The 27,754-nt window shown below is 40.3% G+C and overlaps 1 protein-coding gene across 4 annotated transcripts in view; it reads right to left on the bottom strand.

The window, feature by feature from the left end:
• Positions 1-27,754, bottom strand: part of LOC134336513 (alpha-1,6-mannosylglycoprotein 6-beta-N-acetylglucosaminyltransferase B) — a 930,404-nt gene that overhangs the window by 303,868 nt on the left and 598,782 nt on the right. For all 4 annotated transcript variants that reach the window (XM_063030783.1, XM_063030786.1, XM_063030785.1 and 1 more), the window contains 2 exons: positions 11,847-12,017; positions 1,502-1,671 (listed from right to left, as the gene is read on the bottom strand). In XM_063030783.1, the coding sequence (XP_062886853.1) occupies positions 1,502-1,671; positions 11,847-12,017 (341 nt within the window). The remainder of the gene's footprint in view (positions 1-1,501; positions 1,672-11,846; positions 12,018-27,754) is intronic.

Here is a 27,754-nt window from a genome sequence, read left to right as displayed (position 1 = left end):
ACTTGCTTTCACTCCAGTATTCCGATTTCTGAAGAGGCTGATGAGACTGATGTTGGATTTGTAGACTGCCACAGGTGAGGTAGAGGTGAACAAATGGGTAGCTGGTGAGGTGGTGCATGCCTTTGCTATTTATCCTGCACTTCTGTTTAGACAAGGTTCTTAATGCCAATCCAAAAACCCTTTCTTCACTTTGAGTGGTTATGGGCCAAGAATATTTCAAGAAATTGATGGGAATGTTATATTATTTCAACAAAGTTTTAACAGTATATTTAAATCATTTAATATCTACATGGTAATCTCTTGCCTTCATGGGGCCTGGAGTAAGATGTCTACTTCAGAGGTTTGCTGTCCGGGACATGCAATAAACTGAGCCTCTTTTGCCTCAGTGTTGGGAAAGTTAACCAAGGAGGGGATGCTGCCATTGATTCATTTATATTGCCGATGGATTTCATGGCTCCTGTGCAGATAGCACTAGTGGTAATGGCATACACCTGGGAGAATGTATGCCTTGCAGCTTCAATGGCCCATGTTCGATCCTGATATCTACTGGTCTCTGTGTGGAACTTGCACATTCTCCCTGTGACCTCGCACTCCCAAAGGAGTGCGGTTTGATAGGTTAATTGACCATTGTAAACTATCCTGATGTGTAGGTGAGTAGTAGAATCGGAGGAGGATTAAAGGGATGTGGTGAGAATAAAGAAAAGGGATTAGCGTGAGACAGTGCTTGAGACTGATATTTGGCTCAGTGAGCCGAAGCGAATGTTTCTGGACAGCATCTCTCTCTGACTCTGTGACTCTTCAGTGTTTTGATATTCCTGGCAGGCAACTTTTCAGAAACATATTGGGTTACAGCAATCACCGCTGTCAGCAGGGACTATGAGCTTTGTGCTAGTTTTGAGGTCTCGATCTCAGGTCTGGATTTCCAGCAGATGGGTAAAGGCTGGCACAGTGGAGACAATGGTGAGAATATCTTCATTGATGTTTGCATGACATATTGGCCATTTACAAGGTTTCTGTTTTCAATTTCAGATACTCAATATCTGAGGTACATATATCTTGCATAATAAGAAGATCCTGTAAACATAAAACAGTACATTTTGTATTGAAACAATTTGTATTTGTCCTTCAACAATTTAAGGACACACTCAAGACTTCACTCAAGGCCCTTGAGATCGATCACACTCCTAGGGAGCATGCAGCCTTGAATCGCTCATAGTGGCTCAGCCTTCTGAATACCAGAGCCATCAAAGCTGAAGGGAATCGTAACGCTGAAGCAACTAGGAAACGACATCAGCGGAAAGAACGAGCAGCAGGCAACTTAACTACAGAACCTTCACACACATGCTCCATGTGTAGGAGGTACTTCCTTTGCCTAGATTGGACTCATCAGTCACAAATAACAAACACACCAGCCAAGGATGTCAGTGGTCCTCATCGCTCCCGACAGAAGCGCGCATACACACACACACATTTTGTATTGAAGTGATTGAAGTTACAATACCTCTGGAGCTCCCTTAGAGTGGCTGAAATTTTCAGGCTGTGGCCCAACACATAGAGTGTGGCCAAGATATCAGCCCACTGAACCAGCTCGCCCAATGGACCACCCTTCGATACAATAGGGCTGAAAACATCTCCTGCTTCCTCTGTCAAGAAACCCAGATGGACCAAAATCTGTAAAGATAGAAATGTTACACAAAAATGTAGTTTCGTAAAATCAAGTTAAGGCTGATGAATACATGTGTGTCGCCGTGAACCCACGCAGAGCCTACGCAGATCCCTACACTGTAGCCTGATGCGCACCTCTCCCAAAATGTAACTACGCGTCGCGGCAACGCAGACTGCAACAACTGTGACTGGTCCGCCTGGTAGCATTGCATTTCTTCCTACGCTGCAATAGCTTCCCATTGGGTGACTGAAGGGCAGGGAAGGAACTCTGGCTGCAATGCTTTCCATAAAGCTTTACAGACCTCTGAAATTATGGACACATTTCGCTTTTACGAAAAAAGACGCTCGCTTTAAACTTGTTTACCCCAAGGAAGACTACCATGACCATGAAGCCTTGCATGGGCAGGTGTGTGCGCATGCGTGACGTGCCCGAATTGCAGAGCGACGCAGACACACCAATGCTAAGTATAAATGCTCACAACGGGCGTAGGCCACTTGCGTAGGTTACGGCGTCCATTTGACGCACAAGTATAAATCAGCCTTTAGGCTACATCTGGAGTAGTGTATTCAATTCTGGTTGCCCTATTATAGGATAGATGTCAAGGCTTTGGAGGGCATGCAGAAGAGGTTTACCATGATGCTGCCTGGATTACGGACATGTGTTATCAGGAAAGATTGGACAAACTGGGCTTGTTTTTGTTGGAGTGGTGGATGCTGAGGGGAGATTTGATAGAGGTTTATAAAACTATGAGAGACATAGATAGAATTGGCAGCCAATATCGGGTTTTTTCCCCAGGGTGGAATTATCTGACGCCAGAAAACATGCATTTAAGGTGAGAAGGGGTAAATTCAAAGGGAAAGTTTTGTTTTATACAGAGTGATGGGTGCCTGGAATGTGCTGCCTGGGATAATGGTGGAGGCAAACATCATAGAGGCATTCAAGAGCTTTTTAGATAGGCATGTGATTACTAATTTCACTTGTTCCACACAACACTGTGGGCCAAATGACCTGTTCCTGTGCTATACTTTTATATATCCTAATAAGAGTTGAACCATTTGAGGTAAGGTTTAACAACAAGAATTTGATTGATCAATGTGAATCAGCAATTGGATCTAATCTATGCATGAGATCTGAGAGATAAAGGTTTCATGCAACAAGAAAGCTCATCTTGGAATCATTTAGTTGCACTGTCAGGATTCTGGCCTGTATTTCATTGTATCTGCAACCATAGTGAACAGAAATTTGATTCCACATGCTAATTAAAGTCCAAATTCAAATCACAATTAATTATGTTGCCTCTTTGCCTCATGATTATATTAATGTGTTGAGTGATTTTGTTTACATGGTTCATCAGGAATTTTAAATAATCTCGTTATTAGGCAAAACTGCACCCAATCTGAGCAGCATGTCACTTCTGTCCATCCCACGTGTAATGACCAATTAAAATCAATAAACTATTACTGAAATGTCCATTTATTCCTAAAATAATGTGCATTCTTATCTGATCTGTTGGTTAGTAAACCGGATATGGTAGTGGCATGAATAATGATTCAATAACATCACAGCACAGCCAACCATGTCCAGTTGTAACAGCATTTTATCTTGGTTGTGATAAAGCGTTTAATAAGGTATTGCAAAAGTTTGCAGTGCAAATGCAATACCATTTGTCACAGCACCTCCTGTCTCTTTCAAATACATGGGCATACTCCCACCGACCTGCCCCCCCCACAAGAACTCACTCCATTATTCTTACTGAATTAACATTACACTCCCATTCCCACCCCAACTCTTCCCTCACTCCTTCCTCTGCTCTTTTCTTCACACAGTTTTAAAAGGTGCAGATAGAATGTGCTGAAGATCAGATCACAACAGTGCAGTGAATAAACTATAAATAAGCATCGAAGACAAACAAGCTCTTCTGCCAGACAGCAAGGAGAGAGGGAGATCGAGAAAGGAAATTGTACATACACCGACAGGTAATGGGTGGTTTGTGTTCACACCAGTTGCCCTACACCTCACCTCCTACTCAAATTGGACACACTTAATAGAATGAAAGGGATGGACAAAGGTGGACAGGCGTGGTGGTAGGCATGTGGTGGAGAAGATGGCGCGATGGCAGCGCGTGTGGCCTCTCCGGTGAATGATATCTGTAATCTGTCAAGTAGGGGACCGTGCACAATTCTGATTTGATGGAGACGGACGTGAGACTACAGAAGAATAGCTGGAAAACTTCTGAAATGCCCGCTTCGCTGCCGCTGCTACTGTGTGGTAATGGGAATCTCCCGAGCAGAAGGCCCTGAATCCTTGGCTTTGCTTGTTTCAACAGCCGGGGCTAGGCCAAAGGCGCTCGGCAGAAGATGGCGCGCAGAAGACTGTATCAGAGGGGCTGGTCGGATGCTTGAAGTTTTCGGACGGACGGACTTAGTGTCGGCTGCTTCCAAGGCATCGGCAAGTTGACGGTGCCTGGAGGCTTAAGGTAGGGAGTTTCTCCCTTTTGCCGCCTGCTATCAGGGACTTGGGAGTCGATTGACTTGGGGACTTTGAGACTTTTTTTACCGTGCCCATGGTTTGTTCTTCATCAAATTATGGTATTGCTTTGCACTGCTGTAACTATATGTGATAATTATGTGGTTCTGTCAGTGTTAGTCTTTAGTTTGTCCTGTTTTCTGTGATATCACTCTGGAGAAACATTGTATCATTCCTTAATGCATGTATGCATTTCTAAGTGACAATAAAAGAGGACTGAGTGTTCTCATAATCTAAAAAAAAGTCCGTTTGGAATTAACAAAACAGCTTCAAAAAAGGCAAAAAGATAATTGGTGCTAAAGGAAGCAATCTGGAAGTTACTATATATTAAAAGACCAGCAGTGATAGGAGCAACTCCACTGTACATATATTTGAGGTCTTTGCAGAAAAGTAAGGTTGATGATTCACACTTGGAGATCCGATTAGAGCAAAATCTATTTCATCACCAAAAAAGGTTAATCTGTTGTAGAATCTGCATGGCCATGTTTTTCATTGTGCCAAATCTGCAGTGATGTGAAGCTACTTAACACTGGCCTCCATGAAGGACATCTACAAAACACCAGTAATCTCTGTGGCATGAATTGTTCTTCACTGACGTCCACTTAATTCTCATATTAGTCAAGGTAATGTTGAGAGATTTAAGTCTGACAGCTCTCGAAGGGAAACATTATGGAATGAACGTGTGTAAACATTTCGATAATCTCATGTTTATAAGCATAAGTAAATAGATATGAATGTCTCATTGATCAGTGTTTGAGGATGCTGATGTGGGATTCGGCATATACTAACCGACCCAGATCACGTGCAAGGCCATTGTGCACCTTTCTATATCACATCCAGGGTCTTGATTTGTGGCATTGGAATCCTCTCATTGCCTTCTGTTTGAAAAGTAGCAGCAGTTCACTACTGATGGACCAAGGCCTTTAGTACACTGTCTGTAAACTATGGAGCCAATTTACTTGAGGTCATGGCCATGAAACCATTCGCCAAGTCTCAATCAGCTTGAACATAAGATTGCAAAAACAATGCACCTCCCCTTTAAAAGGTATAGGATGGCTTTTATTGATGTCTCTTCACAACATTCTACCCCCTTCAGAGCCAATAAGTTATTTAACAAAAAACTTCATGCTGGATGGAAGATGTAATCCTAATAATGAGCAGGAGCCATGAACTTATTCTGCACATGCCAGGTCATGTGAGTATAATTAGTCCTGATTTGCAATCCTTACATCCTGTTATGACCATCCAGTTTACTGTATGCAATCCACTGTAATGCTTCTACCGGCTTTGTGCAATGAAGTTTTCAGTTTACATTCCCAAGAACGGTAAAGGTTGTTGTTTGCTAATCTTATTTATTTATTTATAAATGTGTCAAGTAAATTTTTTTGGGAAACAAATGGTAATCACCATCACAATGTAATAGCGCAGAAATTTAAATAGCCAACAGTTTTCTCCAATGAAATTGAAAATCAATCTTTTCTGGAGTGAAGCATAATAACTACAGCTTCAGTGTGGTTTGATGTCAATCTTGAAGTTCAGTGAAACATTTTCAAACATGAGTCACCCTTGTGGCCTAATACGATTTCTGCAACAAGGCACATAGAACAATTTCTTTTGGTGTGTTCAAGGGGTTTTAGACTACATTTCCCTGCAGCAGTCATTGCCGTCCTGAACAACTAGGTGTTTCAAACACAGCATGAGAGCGAGATCCCTGTTGGTTATGTCATTTATTTGGTTGTTATCCATCTGGCCAAATGACCACACCCCTCCATGTATTCCTGGTTCATTAATGGCCAGACCTAACAATCTGACCTCTGATCCATTCATACCCAATTATCAATGAAGGTTCCAACTAATCCTCCCGCAATTTACCCAATCACAGCCCATAGCTCCAGTTGTGACTCCTTCCACCAGTCAATGGCCACCAGTCATCCTTTCCAGCATTACTATATTCTCCTTCCAATTCTCAGCCCAAGTTATCTTCTCCAGCTATGGCTACTGGCAATTCCAATCCCCTTAAATCTGGCCTTTGTCCTGAAAATGTTCAATGCTTACTGAGTAATACCAAAGACTTTAGCCCCAGGCACAACTGTGTTTTGGAGGAAATAAGGATTGAATTTGGACACAGTAGAGTTTCTAGATTTGTGTCTTACATTGTCCCTAACTGGAGGGAGGGCTGATCACTCAGAAAATCCTACATCACTTAAGATGAATTTCCATCATATCTCCTCCCAAAAAACCTACAATTACCACTAGATGTTTATATTTTTCACTCTAATATTACACCAGGTGTCAAAATGGTTGTCGTGACGTGTCTAGTGTGGTAGTGTAGTTGGATAGTGCTTGACACTCTCACTTTCAGCTTCCGTTGCTGGCTAGCAGTCTTGCGAAAAGGAGAGCTGAATGTGTAAGTCTCTCCCCGCCAGTACATAGCCTTTCCAACAGCAAGCCTCATGTAGTGCCTCCTCGATGGTGACACACGGAAGCTAAACTCCTTTCGGACTCAGACTGAAACGTAGAGGACAGGGAGAAGGCCAAGCTCCTGCATACATAGCACACAGGCCCACCGGTGTGTGGACACGCCCTGGTGCTCATGAACCAGATCCCCAGCTATGGGTAAATAGCCTCACTGCCTTGTGGGCAGCCTCAGGAGAGATGAAGGCAATGGGAGTAAACCCAGATAATAAATCTGGAGTGGAGCCCCTAAGGTGGCTGGATGTCATTGAACATCCTCCCGGCAGCTCCTGCAGCCAAGCTGGTGCCAAAAATTTTCCTTTGGGCTACACTGGTGAGGCCGAGTGGGGGATCTTGATGACTGGGCATCTCAGGATTTCCATACCTTCTGTCCAGGCCTGTGATGATGATCGTCATCACCCATTGTTCTTCGAGACAGATGGATGCCAACCATACCTCATCAGAATGCTCTTGGTAGAAGGAATAAAGGTATTGACAATTTTCTAAATGGGGAGTTAATTCCAAAATCAGAAGTACAAAGGGACTTAGGAATCCTAGTGCAGGATTCCCTAAAGTTTAACTTGCAGTTTGGTTCTGTAGTTTAGTGTTCATTTAAAGAGGGCTACAACATATAAGCAAGGATATAATGCTGAGGCTTTATAAGGTGTTGGTCAAACCACGCTTGGAGTACTATGAACAGTTTTAGAGGCCAATATTTAAGAAAGGATGCGCTATTGGAGCGGGTCCGGAGCAGAATGATCCTAGCAAGATAGGGTCAATGTATGCAAAACATTTGATGGCTGTGGGTCTGTACTTGCTGGAGTTTAGAAGATGGTGGCGGGTTGCGGGGGGGGGTAGATCTCAATGAAACTCAACAAATTTTGCAAGGTATAATCAGAGTGGTCTAGAACAAAAGGGTACAACCGCAGAATAGAAGGAAATGCCTTTAGAAAAGAGAAGAGTAGGAATTTCTCTGGCCAGCGAGCGGTGAATCTGCCACAGACAGCTGTGGAAGCCAGGTCACTGGGTATTCTTGATTAGTAGGGTGTCAAAGGTTATGAGGAGAAGACAGGAGAATGGGGTTGAGACGGAAAATCAATCAGCCATGATCAAATGCTGGAGCAAACTCAACGGACTCAACAGCATAATTCTGCTCCCGTTCAAGATTGTTTAATGTCATTTCCAGCACAAAAGTGTAAAGGAGAACGAAATAATTGTTATGGTTTTATTTCTGTTATTAGATTATCCTTTCTCATGGCATTATTATGTGGCCAATGTAAAAGACAATACACAATTCCTCAAGAACATTAAAATGCAATGAAAGAGAAGACACTGCTGGTGCTCAGGGGCAATGGGCGAATGTCTTTTTTTTTGTGCTGAATCTACGTTCAGTGTGCTCTTCTCAAAGGAAAGTAATTTGCATTCCCTAGGTGATTTCACATAAAAAATCATTTTGGATGTCTAGTCTTGTGCTTTATGTTACATGGTGTTAGATAATCTGAGAATATCCATGCGCTTAAAGGGTATTCTTTGCTCTTCTCCTCTCAACTTTCACAAAGCACATTGTTTATTTGGTAAGTCAAAAATAAGTCTGATACCCTATATAACAGATAACATTGTGCGGACTGTATGGCATCCACATTAGTGTAAATAAGGGCCTAGCTTTTATATACTTTGTTGTTTTGTACAGTATTTTCATCTGCTTCCTTTTTCAAAACAATTCATCACTTTTTTTTGCACTGTGTTGAGCACTGGCATTTGACACCTCCAGAAGTATCTGGATTTCATCTTTGAGTCTACTGAATAAAAGCTGGCATTCTGTCAGATAGTACAGGACCAGTACAAAATGATTCTATCACCAGTGAATTTATTCTTTCTCTGTATAGTTCAATGCATAAGCAGTCACAACAGCACATTGATTGCAATGAAACCAAGTTGACGAGGTGGAGTGCATCATGCTGAAGCTCAAATATAGGGATCTAGTAACTTCAGTGCTCTCACAAGGGCATGCCTGGTAGTCAAAACAACAATGTTTCAATGACAGATTATGTTGGAGGTCCGTCGTTGTAAATCTTCCTTTGCATAAAACAACTTTTCAGCCACTAAAATATGTCTCCTAAGGCTGAGGCTGAGAGAGAGTGGAGCAATGGTCATGTTACTATTTGTAGCCTTGGATGGCAGTCAAGAAAATGGCCAGAGTGTGTGAGAGAAAGGGTTGGTATTGATCAGTTGGGCCAATGGGCCCCTTCTGTCCTGTTTGACTCTGTAACTGGCTGAAGTGTGTGAATAGCAGGAGGACCATAAAACCTGAATCAGGTTTAAATCACTGGCAAATGTGGTGAAATTTGTTAACTTTTTGGCAGCATTACAATGCAATATATGATAATAGAGAGAAAAAAATGTGAATTACAGTAAGTATATACATATTACATAGTTAAATTAAATAAGTTGTGGGCCATAAGACACAGGAGCAGGATTAGGCCATGCAGCCCATGGAGTCTGCTCCACCATTCGATCATGACTGATTTCTTTACCCTCTGAACCCCATTCGCAGCCTCTTCTCCTTAAACTTTGATTCCCTTATTAATCAAGTACCTATCAACGTCTGCTTCAAATATACCCAATGCCTTGGGCTCCACAGCTGTCTGTGGCAATAAATTTCACAGATTCACCATCCTCTGGCTAAAGACATTCCTCCTTAAGGGATGTTCTTCTATTCTGAGGCTATGCCCTCTGGTCTTAGCTTGTACCACTACTGGAAACGTCCACTCTACATCTACTCCAGGCCTTTCAATTTTCAGTAGGTTATAATGATATCTCCCCACCCCATTCTTTTAAACACCAGCAAGTACAAGCCCATTGTTATCAAACACTCCTCGTATATTAACCATTACATTCCCAGGATCATTCTTGTAAACCTCTTCTGGACCCTCTCCAATGCCAGCACATCCTTTTTTTAGATATGGGGCTCAAAACTGCTTACAATACTTCAAATGTTATCTCACTACACCTTATAAAACCTCAGCATTACATCCTTACTTTTATATTCTAGTTTTCTTGAAGTTAATGATAATATTGCAGTCGCCTTCCTTACTGCCAACTCAACCTGCAAGTTAACCTTTCAGAAATCCTGCACCAAGACTCCCTAGTCCTTTGCATTTTTGCAAGTTACTCCCTGTTTAGAAAATGGTCAATGGTTTTATTCTTTTTACCAAAGTTCGTGACCATCCATTTTCCAACACTGTATTCCATCATCCGCTTCTTTGTCCATTCTCTTAATTTGCAAACTCCCTTCCTCTTCAACACTCCATCTATCTTTGTATCATCTGTAAACTTAGCCACAAAGCCACCAATTCTCTCCGAGCTTGCGATCAGAGGAATCGGAATTTGCAATCAGTTGAGTTCAGAGTTTTCACCTGGGACCTTGCAGGATCATTGACACTCATCCAATCAGAGGGTTGAAGAGATTGATTTATGAATTCGGCGGGGCGGTAAAGGGAGGTCATGCCATGGCCTATGTGGGTGTAGACTCTAGGCCAAGTGTTCCCAACCTTTTTTATGCCATTGACCAATACTATTAAGCAAGGGGTCCATGGACTGCAGGATGGGAACACCTGCTCCAAGCCAAGAAGAATTGTGCAGTCACAACCACAAAGAGAATTGGGGCCTGTACACTCTAAGGCTGATTACAGGACTGAATGGGATTGGAGGGAGTGAGTGGCAAATAATTAGGGTGGAGATTAATAGATGGATGGAGCACCATAGGATTACAGGTACATATAGGACTTGGCCTGTTTCTATGTTATGGCAATCTCATGTCTAGGATGATTGGTCTAATTTCTCCTGCACAACTCCAAGAGAATCATGGAAAGGAGGTTTTGTAATTTGATGTGCAATTGACACAGTTTATCATGTCAGATGTACAGACTGGCAGATCCTGGTGTGCAGGCAAAGATCTGAAGTGAACTGACCTGAAAATGCCATTGATGTGCTTCACTCCAAAGTAAGGCAATTATATGAAACATAAGCATGATGCTGCAGTACAGATCCAACTCTCATCAAGTTCTACCAATCAGGGATGCATGTCTACTCAGTCATTTCCAACATATGTTTTCTATTGTCCTTTGTTCATTTTGAGGAACAGCAACTTTAACAAATTACTTTGTCTTAACACCTGAGGACAGTTTACTCAACAGACCAAAAATTAAAACAGTGAACTCAGGATAATACTAGGTAATCTAAGACAAGTGAGTATCTGATACTCAGGACAGTACTGGGTAATTTTCGACAAGTGAGTGTCTGGTGGATATCTTTCAGATAATTACAAATCATCTGCAATTCACAAACCTCATTTGTATCTACTATAAATGACAATTCTAAATTATCTATGAGAATTCCCGTTTTGTGATTTATTTTTGAAAATGGGGTTAAAGGCTGTGGGGTTAGCTAGGTTGCAGCAATCAAAAAATTAACAAAAAGCTAAAAAGAAGCAAGTAGAACACAATGTCTTTGAAAAGGACGTAGGAATAGGGACAGTAAATCAGTAAATGTAATGAAAATTCAACAGAATTAGAGAAACAGATGTGTACAGAGAAAAATACTATTTGAGTTCCACAAACCATTTCATAAGCAGTTTATTTCAAATAGTCTTTCAATCCTCACTTAATTTTGCTTTTATTTTTCAACTAGCTGTCAAAGTTCCATTCTAATAGCTTGTCATAGTGAGTAATGCAAATTGTTTTTGAGTTTGAGCAATATTAGCTTTAGGAATATATACTTTCCTCCTTCACAAGATGGTGGAAATATAGGTAAAAAAACATCTCCCCTTGCTTGGAATCCATTAGCATTTTTGAGATGGCACTTGATCATTATCTGACAGCAGGTAGGATTGAGGACTACAGAAGTGTTCAACAATGTAGATAAATTTAATTTATTAGGAGAAGGAAGCTTATATAAAAAAAAGGACAAATCTATTAGGGGAAAAGTACTTAAGATGCAGCAATTTCGATGCAATCTTCTCAACAGAATCTTTTTTTACATCTCTAATCTGTCCACTGATAACATAATTAAAAACTTCAATGAAAGAAGAATAAGCTTACCAGAAACATTACAATTTTTTTTGGCTAAAGTGGAACGATGCACTTGATCAGGTTATGCCTAAATCATTGCCCATCTTACTCTGATTTTATTATCTAGTCACCTTTTTCCGTTGCCTCTTTCTCATCTCGAGTTTCTGATTGAGGTTCTGAGCAGCCAAAATCCATTGTGTTGACAACCTCCTGATGCGTTTTTTCATAAATATTAGAGATTCCTTTCCACTACCCATGAGTTCAAGAAGTTGTGTAAAGTCCTTCCGGTGAAATGCCTGCTGCTGTAAAAGAAACATATGATCAATGTGAAATCACTAAAAAATAGTACAAAACACCTTTCCTATAATTCCAATTAGGATTTGCTGAAGAAAGCCTTTCACGAAAATAAACCTATTCATTCAGGTAGCAAACCAATCTGTTTGACAGAATATGCTGGAAGAGGATATGATGTTATGACACATAACAGGATTTTGCCATTTCTTTGTACTTTTTTCATCTTCACCCAACAAGTTACGACAGGGATTGTTATTAGTTCCAAAAACATATTTAAGACGGCAGCACTTAAGAGGATTAAGATATTAGTCCAATCACAGGTGAAGTACACCAAAGTAAGAAAATAATGATGTCAAATCTCTGTAGAATGATACAAAGAATAAGTTATAGCAATGAAAGTGGCTTGAAAGTAATGCTTTTACTGGATCAGAAGGGTTTAGGAAAAACTGCTCATTTTGACAGTTAACAAAACAAAATAATAGGAAATAAATAAATAAAACATTTGTTGAGATAGTTTTCTACATGATTCTGAAATGCTTGCATAAACATACCTATAGAATTACAAAAAACCTAGATGTTATTGATTATATTGATTAATTTATTAAACATCTGAATTAAAAGAACCTGTCTCTTGCAAGGTAATTAGATATAAAACAGTTCAGAAAAAAAATCCCTAAATTACAATATAACATTTTCAGTTCTCGAAGTTACTTTCTTGAAATCTAATCATTAGAATTATTTTAATATGCACAATAATGGGGCAACACTCATTTTTTCTATATAAATCCAAATATGTAACTTGGTAGATGAAATGACTGCAGTTGAAAGCAGTACAAGACAAAAGCAATCTTACAACACTTTGAGCTGTGGAGTAGGCTGGCAGTGGGTTGGTGAATTGTGATGCATGTGTTGGCGGCATGAGTGAGTGACATTTAAAGTGATTTTTAATGTTACCTACAACTCTGGATCCAACTTTCATGGCAAGGTTCTTTTCAAGTGCACCTTGGCACATGAACCACTAATATTATGAATGATGGGTACAATGAACAGTGTTAATTTGCAGAACACCGTAGAGCACAAAAATTGATGAAATTTCATGTTTTTACTGCCAAGAATGCACTTCCTGACCCTATTCACTTAAAAATTATAGTATGTCAAATTTAAACCTACAAATAAAGGGATGCTATATTCCTGTCAGTTTCCTTGCAACAGAGTAAACAAGTCAGAGCTCAGAGTTAGTGCAAATCAAATTAGCAAGTCTATTTCATTTATATCTTTCCTAAGATTATCCCCAGGCATATTGCTTGCTTTATTAACTTAGTCAAAGACCATTCTTATTTAAAGAAGGAATGGTAGGAATGTTGTGAAAATTCAGTCTGCTGTTAATGAGAAATACTATAAATTGCACACATGAGATGAAACCATCTGATTCAGATAAAGCTAATGATTATCATCTTGGTTAAGCCAACATCTTTGCTCATTTACTGGTTATAATTCTGTAAAGAGACCGAATCAAAGGATACATTATTCAGAGGATCTTTATCCATGAGTGACACAGGGATTAATTTTGTGTCCTTTTTGTCATGATAATGGGACAGCAAATTAGCTCCAAAGCTTGTACCTTGAAGTTCATAAGGCCTACTTATATAACTGCTTTGTACTCTGTCTGCATTGTCTAGGTGCACCCCATGGAGAACTGTGACAGTATCCTCTTGAGTGTTGCTAGGAAAATTAAATGGCACAGTAAAGACATTTAAATTTTGTACACATCAGCCACCTTTGAGGGTAGTACGTTAGTTTGAATTATAAAATTACTAAGACCATCAGCAAAAAAATTCAAGCAAATGTAATGTTGCAGAAGATCTCAGGGAAGAAATTTGTTTGGCTGGCTCAGCCTTCCAGACTGATTTTCTTCATCAAGTACACCTCCCTGCATTATTCCTTAATGCCATCAGCATTCAAGGTACTAATGATCTCTGTATAAAATAGCCTCTTGAGCATCTATGCCTTCTGGCATAGGCATTCTAAACTTTCACCCTTTCTGTGAAATAAAACATAGTGAAAAGTTGAAACTTTTACTGACTTAATATACACTTTAATAAAAAGGTAATGGAACACATTTGCATAGCTCCTGTGTCAGTCCTAATATTATAAGCACATTCTAGGTGTCAGTTATAAAACATGCTTTTATCACTCTCAATTCAAGGGAAATCATTCATTCATGGTGAATAGATACTGTGACCTGGAATTAGAGATCTGCCTTTTATTTCCCTTGCATGCCTCCTTTCCATTGTGCCAGTGTATTCTTACTTCATCACTAAAGAAAGACATTTTGCTGTTTGGTCTCATACCTTCACCCAGTGGAGCAAACCAATTAGTCCCGTTCCCCCTCCCCTACTTCCCCATAGTTCTGAAAAATATTATCTCCCGTACTTGCCCATCAACACTTTCTGCCTGGGTTACTGGAGCTGTGGAGCAGAATTAACAGCTGTGCCATCACACTACCCACAAACCCAGGGCAACAGCATTATGCATTTCAATAATATACTCATTTTAACTAAAAATTACACCTTTTATTGATACAATAAACATTAAGAAAATACAAAAAAAAAGTGATTAAAGTATTGCCCTAGATATGACAAAAATGCAAGGATAAAATCAGAAAATGGTAGTACTCAGCGTGAAGTGCAGCACCCTTAGAGAGAAAAGTAGAGATAATATTTCACTCATCATCAGACTCATTCTCCACCGATGCTTCCTGATGTGTAGAATATTTATAACTTTTTCTCTCTTTATTTCAGATTTACAACATGTCTAGAATGACACTTTTGTATTATTGTGCCATGAAGACCCTTTCATTGCTCTGATTATAAATGTGTATGAGACAGAACAAACACTCTTGTGACTGTACAGAAGGGTTTGATGTTCATGTTCTTGTTTCTGCATGAAAACTAGCTCCCATATGAGCCAGAGTACCAAAACCTTCACAAGTATCTCAGCACAAGCCCCACCAATATTTACCAACATTGAGCAATGCTTGATTATCATTCCTTCTATTTTAAAATAAGAAATTGTAAGGTTTCTGGATACCTATAAAATATTCAGAAAGTAAACTGAATCTATCCAGTACCAATGATGCACATTATTGTGCTCATATAAACAGTACAAAGTCCTTCACATATGCAAGCTATTTTTTCAGTTAATTCTCTTTGTGGTGATAATGAAACATTTAAATTGGCATGAATTAAAAAGGGAAAAGTGGTTTTCTCATGTGCTACCAGGTTCAAGCTTGATGGGTTTGCTTGAGTGGATCAAATCAATCTGAACAACTGCTCATGTGTGTTTCACTTATCTTTAGTTTAATGCAGGATTTTAGAAATGTGAGATGAATCCATTATGAATTCAATCACAATACTGCAGCTCCATATAGGATTGACGCAATATTGAAACTGATGAATAATATTTGAAGCACAGCAAAGAAATGGGCATTTTATTCTTACAATTGTTACTTGTCACAGTTTCTAGATTGTGTTACAATTTCTGACCCAGTCCTTCAAAGAACTACTGTGATATTTCATGTATCCCTATACTTCGAACTGATGAATTCAATTTTCAGCATCTTTCATTTGAGAATAAAAAAAGGTTTGCAAGGTAACAATATAAATTGCTAACACAGCATATTTATTGTATTGAAATAATACTTCATGCTTGTCACTTGTATATTAAAATATTGCTACACTGCACAAAAACTGCAAAAACAAACCCATCATTTCTTGTCGCAATGCAGAAATCTAGCATCAGTACTTATCAGAAGATTCATAAATGACAGTAATATTAGATTATAAGAGAAATAATTGAATTTTATTGATTCAGATACATTTTAAGCTAAGATTCAACAGTAAGTGAAAAATATCTCCAACGATTGCGTGACCTATTTTGTACAGATATTTACATTTAATTATTATTTTTCTGTAAGGCCGCTGCATTAAAATTTAAAAGCAAATCTTCCAGCAATTTCAAAAAGAATGCACTCATCATTATTTGTGATACTCAGACAAGTCAAGTTTAGCTGTTTTGGTTCACTAAGACTGTTGAATAATTTATTTGGAAGGAATTATGAAATACTTTTCTTTGCAGGAAAAGTCATACTACATCCTTCCACACTCATATTGAATAGTTGACTGGATTATTAAAATAACCCTGGAGGCTACAGAATAAATGTAAATAGATTTTAGGCAAAAAGAATTCAACTCAAGTGCTACAAATAATGAAAATGTATACCTAGAATATAAAGGTTCGAGAGAAAGGCCACCAATCTATATATCAATATTAAGTACAACAATGAACAATCTATTACATTTAAATTTTAGAACAGTCTTCAATTTTTTTACTCGTTTTTCTTTGACATGCATTTACTCAAATTCATCATTTTTAATGCCCATTTCCAGGTAATCCAGAATCTGGACATAATCTATATGCTTAAAACTGCATGAATAATTTTTGAGTTATTATTAAAATGTGAACAGCAGCTCCATAGGAGACCACTGCTTTTCCAACTTTAGTGCTGACATCCAGTTCAATGTCCTTGCACTGCCAATGAGAAGTTGGAGAGCTGTGGATGTCAGGCACCAACACATCTGATCCAGCTTCTGCCAGTGGACACAACATCAATAGGTTCAAGGCAGCATCTATTATTGATTATCCCTATCATCAAGACCATGCCACCTTCTGATAGCTAGAGAAAAGGTACAGAAGTCTGAAGTCCCAAAAACACCAGGTTCAAGAATAGCTACTTCCCTTCAATCGTTCATTTCTTCAACCAAACTGCACAATTTTAATTACCACCTCTATATTAGCACTATGACCATTTTTTATTGTTCTAATAGTGTTGTTTTGTGTATAATTTTGTAGAGTTGATGTACATAGCTTATGTTGTTAATGCATGTGTACGGGGTCTTTCTTTTTTTTGTATGTTAAATTTAAAATGGCTTCTTTGTTATGTTATACTTGGGAATGCTTCTTTGTTATGTTATACTTGGGAATGCTTCTTTGTTATGTTAAACACTGAGAAAGTCCTTCCCGCCAGCAGTTTGTTTAATCACGGTATTGATAAGAGGATGTTATGAACCAATTGGGATAGTTGTTACGGTTTTGGTGCATTTGAAGATACTGTATGCGCGGGGTTTTGGGGGAAAGGCAGGAGAGCGAGACAGAGGATGGACCAGGTGTTGTGATGTCCGCTAACGAGATCGGACCCTGAGGAGGGCGTTTGGCGAGGAGACGGAGACGGACTCGTGTAGAGCGTCTGGTCGACCACCGTTGTTGGTCCCAGGCGGCTGGTCGAGGTGGTCTGAGGGTGAAGAAGAAGGTTCTTGAGCTCCAACTGTTTTGTGCACGAAGAGATTGAACTTTGATAAGTGTGGGGCCTTTTATTTTCCTCTTATATTTTATTCTCTATTAATTATATAGTTCCAGTAATATCTATAAACTGTAAATCATTTAATCGTATCTGGTGTATTGTCTGTTATTTGTGCGGGGTGGGGTACATCACACAGCATCCACACAAACTAATTACCTAGTTTGGCGGTGCCGAGGGCTGTTTCCCTAGACAACAGCAAGCCGAGCGACCCTAAGGGAGGCCGGGGGGGCTACACATGTTTTTCTTGTGAGTATTGTGTATATGATGCTATGTGTGTGTAATACTGCTGCAAGAATGTTTTCATTGCGGCTGAATCAAAGAAAGGTTCACTGATAAAAGCATAATAAAGGAGAAAAATGTAATGAAGGAGAAAGCCCAGGAAAGGAAGGACAATCAATAAATGACTCCTCACTGTCATCTTTATCTCTGGAAAACCCCCAGTGTCTTCCTTTCTGACATCACAGCTTAAATGCACTGGGGCCTGAGAATACCATTGGAAACCAATTTGTTTACTTAATGAAGGATGAATGCCCTATTTCTTGCCGCTCAGAACAGCAAAATGAACTGAGATGAAAAGATTCTTGTGCAACATTGGCAGCAGACAATTCATTAACTGTGGTCCCGTCCAGGATTGAAAAAGGTCCATGGTTTTGGAAGAAAATGGCTAACGTACCTCATTCTTTTTAAGGAAACAAGGTGGAACTTAAGCAAAATTTTGTTTTGAAAAGTCAGATGACAGGATGTCATTTTCTACAGGTCTCAAAATAGCGCTGCCTGAATTAGTCATGCTATGTTCTGTTTTACTTTTGTTAAATGGTGGTCTGAGCTTTCAAGGAGCTGCTATGCACCCAGTTTCATGGAACTGTTTGCTGATGGCATGCCAGTGAACCCCAGCCCTGTGAATGAACAAACACTATTTCCAGTGATTGAATATCATTAAGAGTTAACAATCAGTGCAGATCAGTAACAACATCTCCTCCTTGCCGACAATCAACACAGGAGCACCTCAAGGACATGTGCTTAGCCCACTGTTCTGCTCTGTCTTCGTTCTAAAAGCCAGGAGGCATGGGATCCAGACAAACTTGGCTTTCCCACAAAAAGCAAAAGCAGATTCTGTATTGAAGGGCCTGTACTGTGCTGTATTTTTCCCATCCTACGCCATTTCCCTTAGCTAATTGTTTGAGCATTAAATATCTTACCTAAAGTTCTGTTCTGTATGTTCTTTCATCTTTAATAAGGGGGAAAATTTCCTGCAGTCTTACCTTAATTATTTTATTTTCCTCCATTATGTAATTTCACAAACTCCTCTGCTCCAAGGAAAACAGACTAAACCTTTCCAAATTGTCCTTATAATTGAAACAGTTTTGGGTCCCTTAGAAAGGATGCGTTGAAACTGGAGAGGGTTCAAAAGAGGTTCATGAAAATGATTCCAAGATTGAATGGCTTGTCATGTGAAGAGCGTTTGATGGCTCTGGGCCTGTATTTACTACAATTCAGAAGAATGGGGGTGACCTCATTGAAACCTATCGAATGATGAAAGGCCTTGATAGAGTGGATGTGGAGAGCCTAAGACCAGAGGACACAGCTTCAGAATAGAGGGACGTCCTTTTAGAATGGAGATGAGGAGGAATTTCTTTAGCCAGAGTGCAGTGAATTTGTGGAATTCTTTGCCACAGGCAGCTGTGGAGGCCAAGTTTTTATGTACACTTAGGCAGAGGTCGATAGATTCTTGACTGGTCAGGATATGAAGGGATTCGGAGAGGAGGCAGGAAACTGGAGCTGAGAGGAAAATTGGATAAGCCATGATGAAATGTCAGAGCAGACTCAAAGGGCCAAATGGCCAAATTCTGTTCCTTTATCTTATGGTCTTTTAGAAACCCTCCATTCCAGGCAACATTCTGGTGAATCTTCTCTGCACCCTTCCCCAGTGTTATTATATCCTTCCTACATTGTGATCAGTGCTGAATTATTTGAGGTCTGATCAATATTTTATAAAGTTGAAGCATAAACCATCCCACCACCACCATCACCAAACACCTTGTACTCAGTGCAACAACTAATGAAGGCAGGAATTCCATATGCTTTTTTAACCACTTTATCACCCTGCACTGCCAACTTCAAGGACCTTAGGATTTCCATACTCAGCTCCTCAATACTCCCCAGGACCATCATTCATGGTTAAGTCCTAGTCTCATTGGTTCTCCAAAAGTGCATCTTCTCACATGCATCAGGATAATTTCACCATCACATTGATATTATTCTGTAGCGTAAGACTATACAGCACACCATCAGCAACACCACAGATCTTCATGTCATCTGCAAAATTACTTATCATACCTCCTACAACAACATTCAAAGTATAAGGTTCCAGTACTGATTTGTGCGAAACAGCACACGTCACAGACATCCAATTGCAAAAATAACCCTCCATCATCAACCTCGCTCCCCTGTTGCTCGGCCAATTTTGGATTCTATTTGTCAATTTGCCCTGGATCCCATAGGCCTGAGACTTTTGAACTATTTACCCGTGTGGGAATTTGTCAAAGGCCTTATTGAAACCACATCTGTGACAAAGGCGTCATCAAAATACTTCATAATCAGTATCAGCTTTATCACTGACATGTCACAAAATTTGTTACATAAATAATTAGCTCAAAAGAGGACCATGGGCTCATGGTCCGTTCAGAAATTTGATGGTGGCGGAGAAGAAGTTGTTCCTTAAAGTGTGGCTTTAGGCACCTGTACCTCCTCTTCAATGGTATTAATGACAAGACAGCACATGCTAGTTGGTGAGGTTTTGAATGAAAAAAACACATCTGCTTGAGGCACCACCTCTTGACGATGTCCTTGATGATTTGGGGCGGGGGTTGTGTCCATGACAGAGCTAGCCGAAACTACAACTCTCTGCAGCCTTTTTTGATCCTTCACATCCTCCATACAGGTACTGATGTGACTTGTCAGAACACACTCATCCGTAGAAAATTGCTGGTGCCATTGATGAGATACCAAACCTCCTCAAACTCCTAACAAAGTAAGCCGTTGATATGCCTTATCTTAGAAAGATGAAAGAATTGAGGGTTTTTGTGGAACTGGCACTGAAGTTGAAGCTGGTGTAGATCATCCACGATCATATTGTTTTGGGGGGAGGATATGTTTGAGGGTCTTGGTGGTATATTCCTGCTCCTATTTTCTTGTGTTCATGTGCGTGTTGTGTTCACGTGTGTGTTGTGTTCACGTGTGTGTTGTGTTCACGTGTGTGTTGTGTTCACGTGCGTGTTGTGTTCACGTGCGTGTTGTGTTCACGTGTGTGTTGTGTTCACGTGTGTGTTGTGTTCACGTGTGTGTTGTGTTCACGTGCACTTCTATTTACCTTATACAGATAATATTTCACCAAAGTACAGTGCACATTAAAATTGCACTGAAATAGTTCTCAGGTCACATGCAGAAGTTTTGAAACAATGTTTGAGCCTACAACCTTCTGACTCTGATGCGCACATGCTGTCACTCTCAGATCTGACAGTTTAGCTTCTTCCATGACTGTATTATCAATACAGGGGTAATTTACAAAAACCCTCACTACTGAGCGACTAGGTTGTGATAGCGCTGCATATCATAAAATGACTGTCATCCAAATCAAGATGGGTAAAACTGTTGATGGAGGCGTCCGTCTTCAAAACTTTGCTACATGTAATCTGCAGTGTTGTAGCTATTGAAAACTTTTCACTGCAAAGCAAATAGCTAGTTCAAAAACCACAAAATCCATAAGGAAAATACCATATACAAAGGGGATCAGAGCAGAAAACTGGAATTGTCTTTACTTTACATGAGTGTAGAATATGATGGAGATAGAACATATACAAACAAAAACATAAAGAGCATATACCTCAGGATCCAAGCTAAATCATAATTTCTGATTAAAATTAGACTTATAAGATCTTATTTAGGTCAGTAAAATTACAATAGGCTGCTAAAGTGACCCCCAAGGCTTTCTGTCACAAATAGATCCCTATACAATCAATCCTTCATTGTCAAAATCAGTCGACTAAATAAATGATTAATAAATCATTTTTTTTCTTTTGCAGTCCAGAGTTGACATCCCTGACGGTCTGCTCCAATTGAACAAAGTGGTTTCGTGCATTATGCCAGGAATCCTAGACAACAAGCTCAGTATGAGATACATTCATTGTTATTAGCACTCTGAGTATATCTAGATGAAGTTACAGACACAGCTGAATTGGTAAAAAAAAACATTGCCAATCATTGCAGAATCCTTTTATATTTCAGTCTTAGCATAATTTGCTATCTTATAGCACAAATTATTATGGAGAATATTTTTGTGTTCATATTATTTATCAATGAACACTAATTCATTTTCTTCAATAACAGTTGAAGAATAATTTCACTCTCCCAGCTGGAGCTTCAGCCGATAGTAATGTTTACCATCTATTTGGTTACAGGCTTACTACATCTTTCAACTGAGTGAAATTAATGATGAAAAAAAATTGCAGCATAGCATGCTCCCGAATTTAAAACAGTGTGCATAATTGGAAGTACATTATCCAAGAAATAGGTCTTGCAGGGTGTGAAGAAGAGGTTCTCAAAAATGATAGCAGGAATTTAAGATAATAACAGTGAATCATAAAAGAAAACACAGCAGCTTTCATTAGAATGTTAAGGTTAAGAGGAAATTTGATAATGTTCTCCCAAAGAAAAGGAGTTCTTTTTTCCCAAATGTTCCCTCTGTTGATGAGGCAGTGACACAATAACATACATTTAAGATAATTCAAAAGTAAACAAGTTTTATTTCAGTTTACACAAAAGGTTATCTTTCTGAAACATTGCAGCACTAGCTCCTCACTGAATGCCTCTCCAATTCACCACTTCCTCCTTTTGAAATTCACATTGCCTTCACTCCCCAAGAACATCTCTTTAAAATCTGAACTGTGCTCAAGGTTCTCCTTGCCTTCACAACTCACTCATTTATCAATCTCTTCCAACCACACACTCTCCACATTACAGGCATATTTGAACCCGAGGTGAGCTACCTATGGCATGATGGCACCAAACTCAGCCAACATTCCACTGAAAATATATTTAAAAGAAACAAAAGACCAAGTGAAAATAAAAAGAAAATGCTGGAAATACTTAGCAGATCAGGAGGCATATATGGAAGAAGAAATAAAGTTAACATTTCAAAGACTCTTCTTCAGTTCTGACCAATTTATACTCTATTATGGTTTATAATGTATTCTTAAATTTGCAATTTATTCTCAAAGGCTAATTTCTATTTAAGAACCGAAGCAACCAAATTTTAGAAATATTGTATGAACAGTGCAAATGGAAACTACAGTCCAATTTTTTTTTCTCTGTGACTGAATGGAAGATTGACAAGCACCTTAGTTACAATAAATTTAGTAACACAGCAAGTAGAGCTGTTGGATCACAACTACAGTGATCTAGGTTCAATCCCGACCTCTTCCTATGTGAAGTTTGCAAATTCTCACTGTTACTGCATGTGTTTCCCCCATGTGCTCCAGTTTGCTTTCACATCACATGGCACGCTGGTTGGTACTAACAACTAACAGATGCTTGATTCTTGGAGCTCTGACCAGCAACTGATAGGAGATCAGAAGCTTGAGAGGAGTGAATTTCACTCAGGCTTGCTAAAATGGAGTAAACAAAGGCAGCAAGTCACAGCGGTATTCTTGGAGCTCTGACCAGTGACCATTCGGGAGATGAGAAGCTTGAGAAGAGGGAATTTCACTCCTGCTCACTAATGGAGTAGAAAAAGGCAGCAACGCACAGCGCTTTTTTTGCAGCTCTGACCAGCGACCAATTGGAAGTATCAGAGACTTGAGAGAAGGAAGTTTGACTCAGGCCAGCTGACTGAGTAGAAAAAGGCAGCAACTCATGGCAGTTATTTCCTTGGAGTTTTGACCAATGACCAATCAGTGTTTGGGATTGATTAATAGGAACAAATTAGAGAAAGGCAGGGGCAAGCGCAGTGGCCATTGTTGGAGTGGATAAAGTTAGAGTGGTGATTTTGAGGCTTTCACTCTTCGAGGCTTCAGCGAGGTAAGGCTTCAGTCACTGCAGGCCAAAAAGAAAAGCTGTAGGTAGAATGTTTTTTTTTCCCCTCCCTTCTTGACATTTGCACAGCTAGGACAACAGAGATGCCTGGCAGGATAGTGCAAGGTCCTCTTGCGGGATGTGGGAAGGCAGGGAGACCTTCAGTGTCCCTGGCAAGTACAACTGTGAGGTGCATCCAGCTGCACCTTCTAACAATCCACGTTAAGGAGCTGGAGCTGGAACTGGATGAACTCCGGATCATTCGGGAGGCTGAAAGGGAGATAGTTAGGAGATATAGAGAGGGAGTTACGACCAAGGTGCAGAACCCTGGAAACTGGGAGACAGTCAGGAAGGGGAAAGGGGTTAAGGAGCCAGTGTAGAGTACCCTGCAATCATCTCCTCAACAACAGGTATATCACTTCGGATAATGTGAAGGGGGATGACCTACCAGAGGAAAGTCACAGTCATCGGGTCTCTGGCACTGACCCTGGCTTTGTGACTCAGGAGGGAAAGGGGGAGGAGTTGGGAGAAGAGGTGTGCTTTGGTGATAGGGGATTTGTTATTTAGGGGAACAGACAGGAATTTTTGCAGGGAAGAATGAGATTCCCGGATGCTATGTTATCTTCCGGGTGCCAGGGTCTGGGACAACTCGGATCGAGCCCTAGACATTCTCAGGTGGACAGGTAGACAGCAGAAGGTTGTGGTCCATGTAGGCACCAATGATATTGGTAGGACAAGTGACCAGGTTCTGCATAGGGAGTTCAGGGAGTTAGGTGCTAAGTTAAAGGGCAGGACCTCCACAGTTGTAATCTCAGGACGCTCAAAGCAGCGGCGCAGGTTGGCTCTGTGGTTAAGAAGGCGTACGGTGTATTGGCCTTCATCAATCATAGAATTGAAATTAGGAGCCGAGAAGTAATGTTGCAGCTATACAGGACCCTGGTCAGACCCCACTCGGAGTACTGTGCTCAGTTCTGGTCGCCTCACTACAGGAAGGATGTAGAAGCCATAGAAAGAGTGCAGAGGAGATTTACATGGATTTGGCCTGGATTGGGGAGCATGCCTTGTGAGAATAGGTTGAGTGAACTCGGCCTTTTCTCCTTGGAGCGACGGAGGATGAGAGGTGACCTGATATATGATGAGAGGCATTGATCATGTGGATAGTCAGAGGCTTTTTCCCAGGGCTGAAATGGTTGCCACAAGAGGACACAGGTTTAAGGTGCTGGGGAGTAGGTATAGAGGAGATGTCAGGGGTAAGTTTTTTACACAGAGAGTGGTGAGTGCGTGGAATGGGCTGCCAGCAACGGTGGTGGAGGCGGATACGATAGGGTCTTTTAAGAGACTTTTGGATAGGTACATGGAGCTTAGAAAAATAAAGGGCTATAGGTAAGCCTAGTAATTTCTAAGGTAGGGACATGCTCGGCACAACTTTGTGGGCCGAAGGGCCTGTATTGTGCTGTAGGTTTTCTATGTTTCTATTGTTACCCATTCCAGGTACTAGTGAGGCCGGAACTAGGAAGATTATACAGTTTAACATGTGGCTAAGGAGTTGGTGTAGGAGGAATGGTATAAGTTCTTTAAATCATTGGGCTCTCTTTCAGGGAAGGTGGGACCTGAACAGAAGGGATGGTTTGCACCTGAACTGGAAGTTGACTAATATTGTAGGGGGAAGGTTTGCTGATGCTGCATGGTGGGGTTTAAACTGAAGTTGCAGGGGGATGGGAACCAGAGTGCCAGAACAGTTAGTGGACAGGTTGTGGAGACAGATATTGGTAAGATCTCAGACAAAGTCAGGAGTCAAAAGGTCGAGCTTGAGCATGGTGCAACTAGTGCCCTGAGCTGTGTATATTTTAATGCAAAAACTATCATTGGAAAGACCGATCAGCTCAGAGCCTGGATCAACACCTGGAATTACGGTAGCGTAGGCATTAGTGAGACTTGGTTGCCGGAGGGGCAGGAGCGGCAGCTCAGTATTCCGGGATTCTGTTCTTTTAGACGTGACAGAGTGGGAGGGATTAAAGGGAGAGGGGTGGTGTTACTGGAAAGGGAAAATGTCATGGCAGTGCTCCATCAGGACAGACTGGAGAACTTGTCTGGTGAGGTGTTATGGGTGAAATTGAGAAATAAGAAAGGTATAACCTCATTAATGGGGCTATATTATAGACTATCCAACAATCCAAGAGACTTAGAGATTTGGAGACTGTTGCAAGAAACATAAGGTTGTAATAGCAGATGATTTTAAATTTTGTAGCCTAAGGGAAAAATATACATGCAGGATAACAAATACGTTTTTGGGTCTTTAAATCCTTTATCTGTTTTAGACATTTTAATGCAGAAAGAGGCTATCAAAATAAAAACAACAAAGTGAATTTAAAATAAACACAGTTCCCGCTGTTACAATCTCAGTTTAATTTCGGTCCACACACTTGTTACATATGCAGTATGAAAATAAATAAAACAAAATATACAAAACCAATACGGTAGTGGCAATTTTTGGCATACACATGCTTAACTTCCAAACACATATAGGCTAGATCCTGAAACGGGTTCTTCTTGCTCACACGACAAGGCCAATAAGGAACTTTGCACAATCACACTATCCAGCGCCGATACCTTACTCGCAAAAATCTTTCCACGTCTTACGACTAGCACACGATGTCCTTCTAGGACATTGTAACTCTTCCTTCTGCTCCACACATGCATAAAGACATCACCGTTTTCTCTTAAAGGCACAGGTAGCTATTTTAGGATTACCAGGGTGAATATATAAGTGCATTTTAACAATAAAAAATTATATTCAATGGTCACCTGGTTACCTTAACTTCCCACGTATTGACTGGGAATCCCATAAGATGGGATAGAGTTTGTAAAATGTGTTCAGCAAAGTTTCCTTCATCAGCTCACTGACATCCCAACAAGAGAGTGTGTGATACTGGAGCTGCTATTACAGAATGAGACTGGGGAGGTGACAAGTTTGTGTAGGAGAACATTTTGCATCTAGTGATCACAATGCCATTCATTTCAAAGTAAATATGCAAAAAGATAGGTTTGGTGCCCAGGCTGAGATTCTAAATTGGAGTAAGGCCAGTTTTGATGGTCTCAGAAATGATCTGGCAAGGGTGGATCGGGACAGGCTGTCTCCTGGCAAACGTGCACTTGGTATGTGGGAGGTCTTCAAATGTGAAACTTTGAGATGACAAAGCTTATCAGTGCCTGTCAGAATAAAAGGTAAAGATAACAAGTCTAGGGAACCATGGTCTTCAAGAGATATTGAGGCCCTGGTAAAGTGAAAAAAAGAGGTGCATATCAGGTATAGGGCGGTAGGAACAAATGAGGTGCCTACGGAGTATAAAAAATGAAAGTGAACGCTTAAGTAAGAAATCAGCAGCTAAAAGAAAACATGAAGTTGCTCTAGCAGAGAACATGAAGCAGATCCTAAGGGATTCTACAGATATGTTAAGAGCAAAAGTGTTGCAAAGGACAAAATTGATCCTCTGGATGATCAGAATGGTAATCCATGTGTGGAGCCAATACAGATGGAGGAGATCTTAAATAAATTCCTTGCATCTGTATTTACTCACGAGATGGATTCAGAGTCTATAGAAGTGAGACAAAGTGGCATCAGCTTCAGGGGCCCTGTACAGATTACAGAGGAGGAGGTGTTTGCTAACTTGAAGGAAATCAGGGTGGATAAATCCCCAGGGTCAGACAAGATGATCCCTCAGACCCTATGGGCGGCAACTTCAGAGATTGCCGGCCTCCTAGCATCCTTAAATCATCCTTAGCAATAAGATTGGATGACAGCCAATATTATACCACTGTTTGAAAAAAGGCTCTAAATATAAACCATGAAATTATTGGCTGGTGAGTCTGACATCAGTTGTGGGTAAGTTATTGGAAGATACTCTAAGGGTCTAGATACACAGTGTAAGTATTTGGATGGACATGGGCTGATATAGGATATTCTGCATGGCCATGTGCGTGGTAGATCATATCTAACCATTCTTATAGAGTTTTTTGAGCAAGTTACCAGGAAAGTGGATGAAGGCAAGGCAGTGAACGTTGTTTACACGGTCTTTAGCAAGGCATTTCACAAGGTCCCACATGGGAGGTTGGTCAAGAAGGTTCAGTCACTGGGTATTCAAGATGATATAGTAAACTGGATTAGACATTGGCTTTGTGGGAGAAGCCAGAGATTAGTAGTAGATGACAGGAGCCTGTGACTAGTGGTGTGCCGCAGGGTTAGTGCTGGGCCCTATG

This window comes from Mobula hypostoma, chromosome 22, assembly GCF_963921235.1.
Source record: "Mobula hypostoma chromosome 22, sMobHyp1.1, whole genome shotgun sequence".
NCBI classification, from domain to species: Eukaryota; Metazoa; Chordata; class Chondrichthyes; order Myliobatiformes; family Myliobatidae; genus Mobula; species Mobula hypostoma.
The sequence above is the reverse complement of the archived record's forward strand: the minus strand, read 5'-3'. Positions and strand labels throughout refer to the sequence as shown.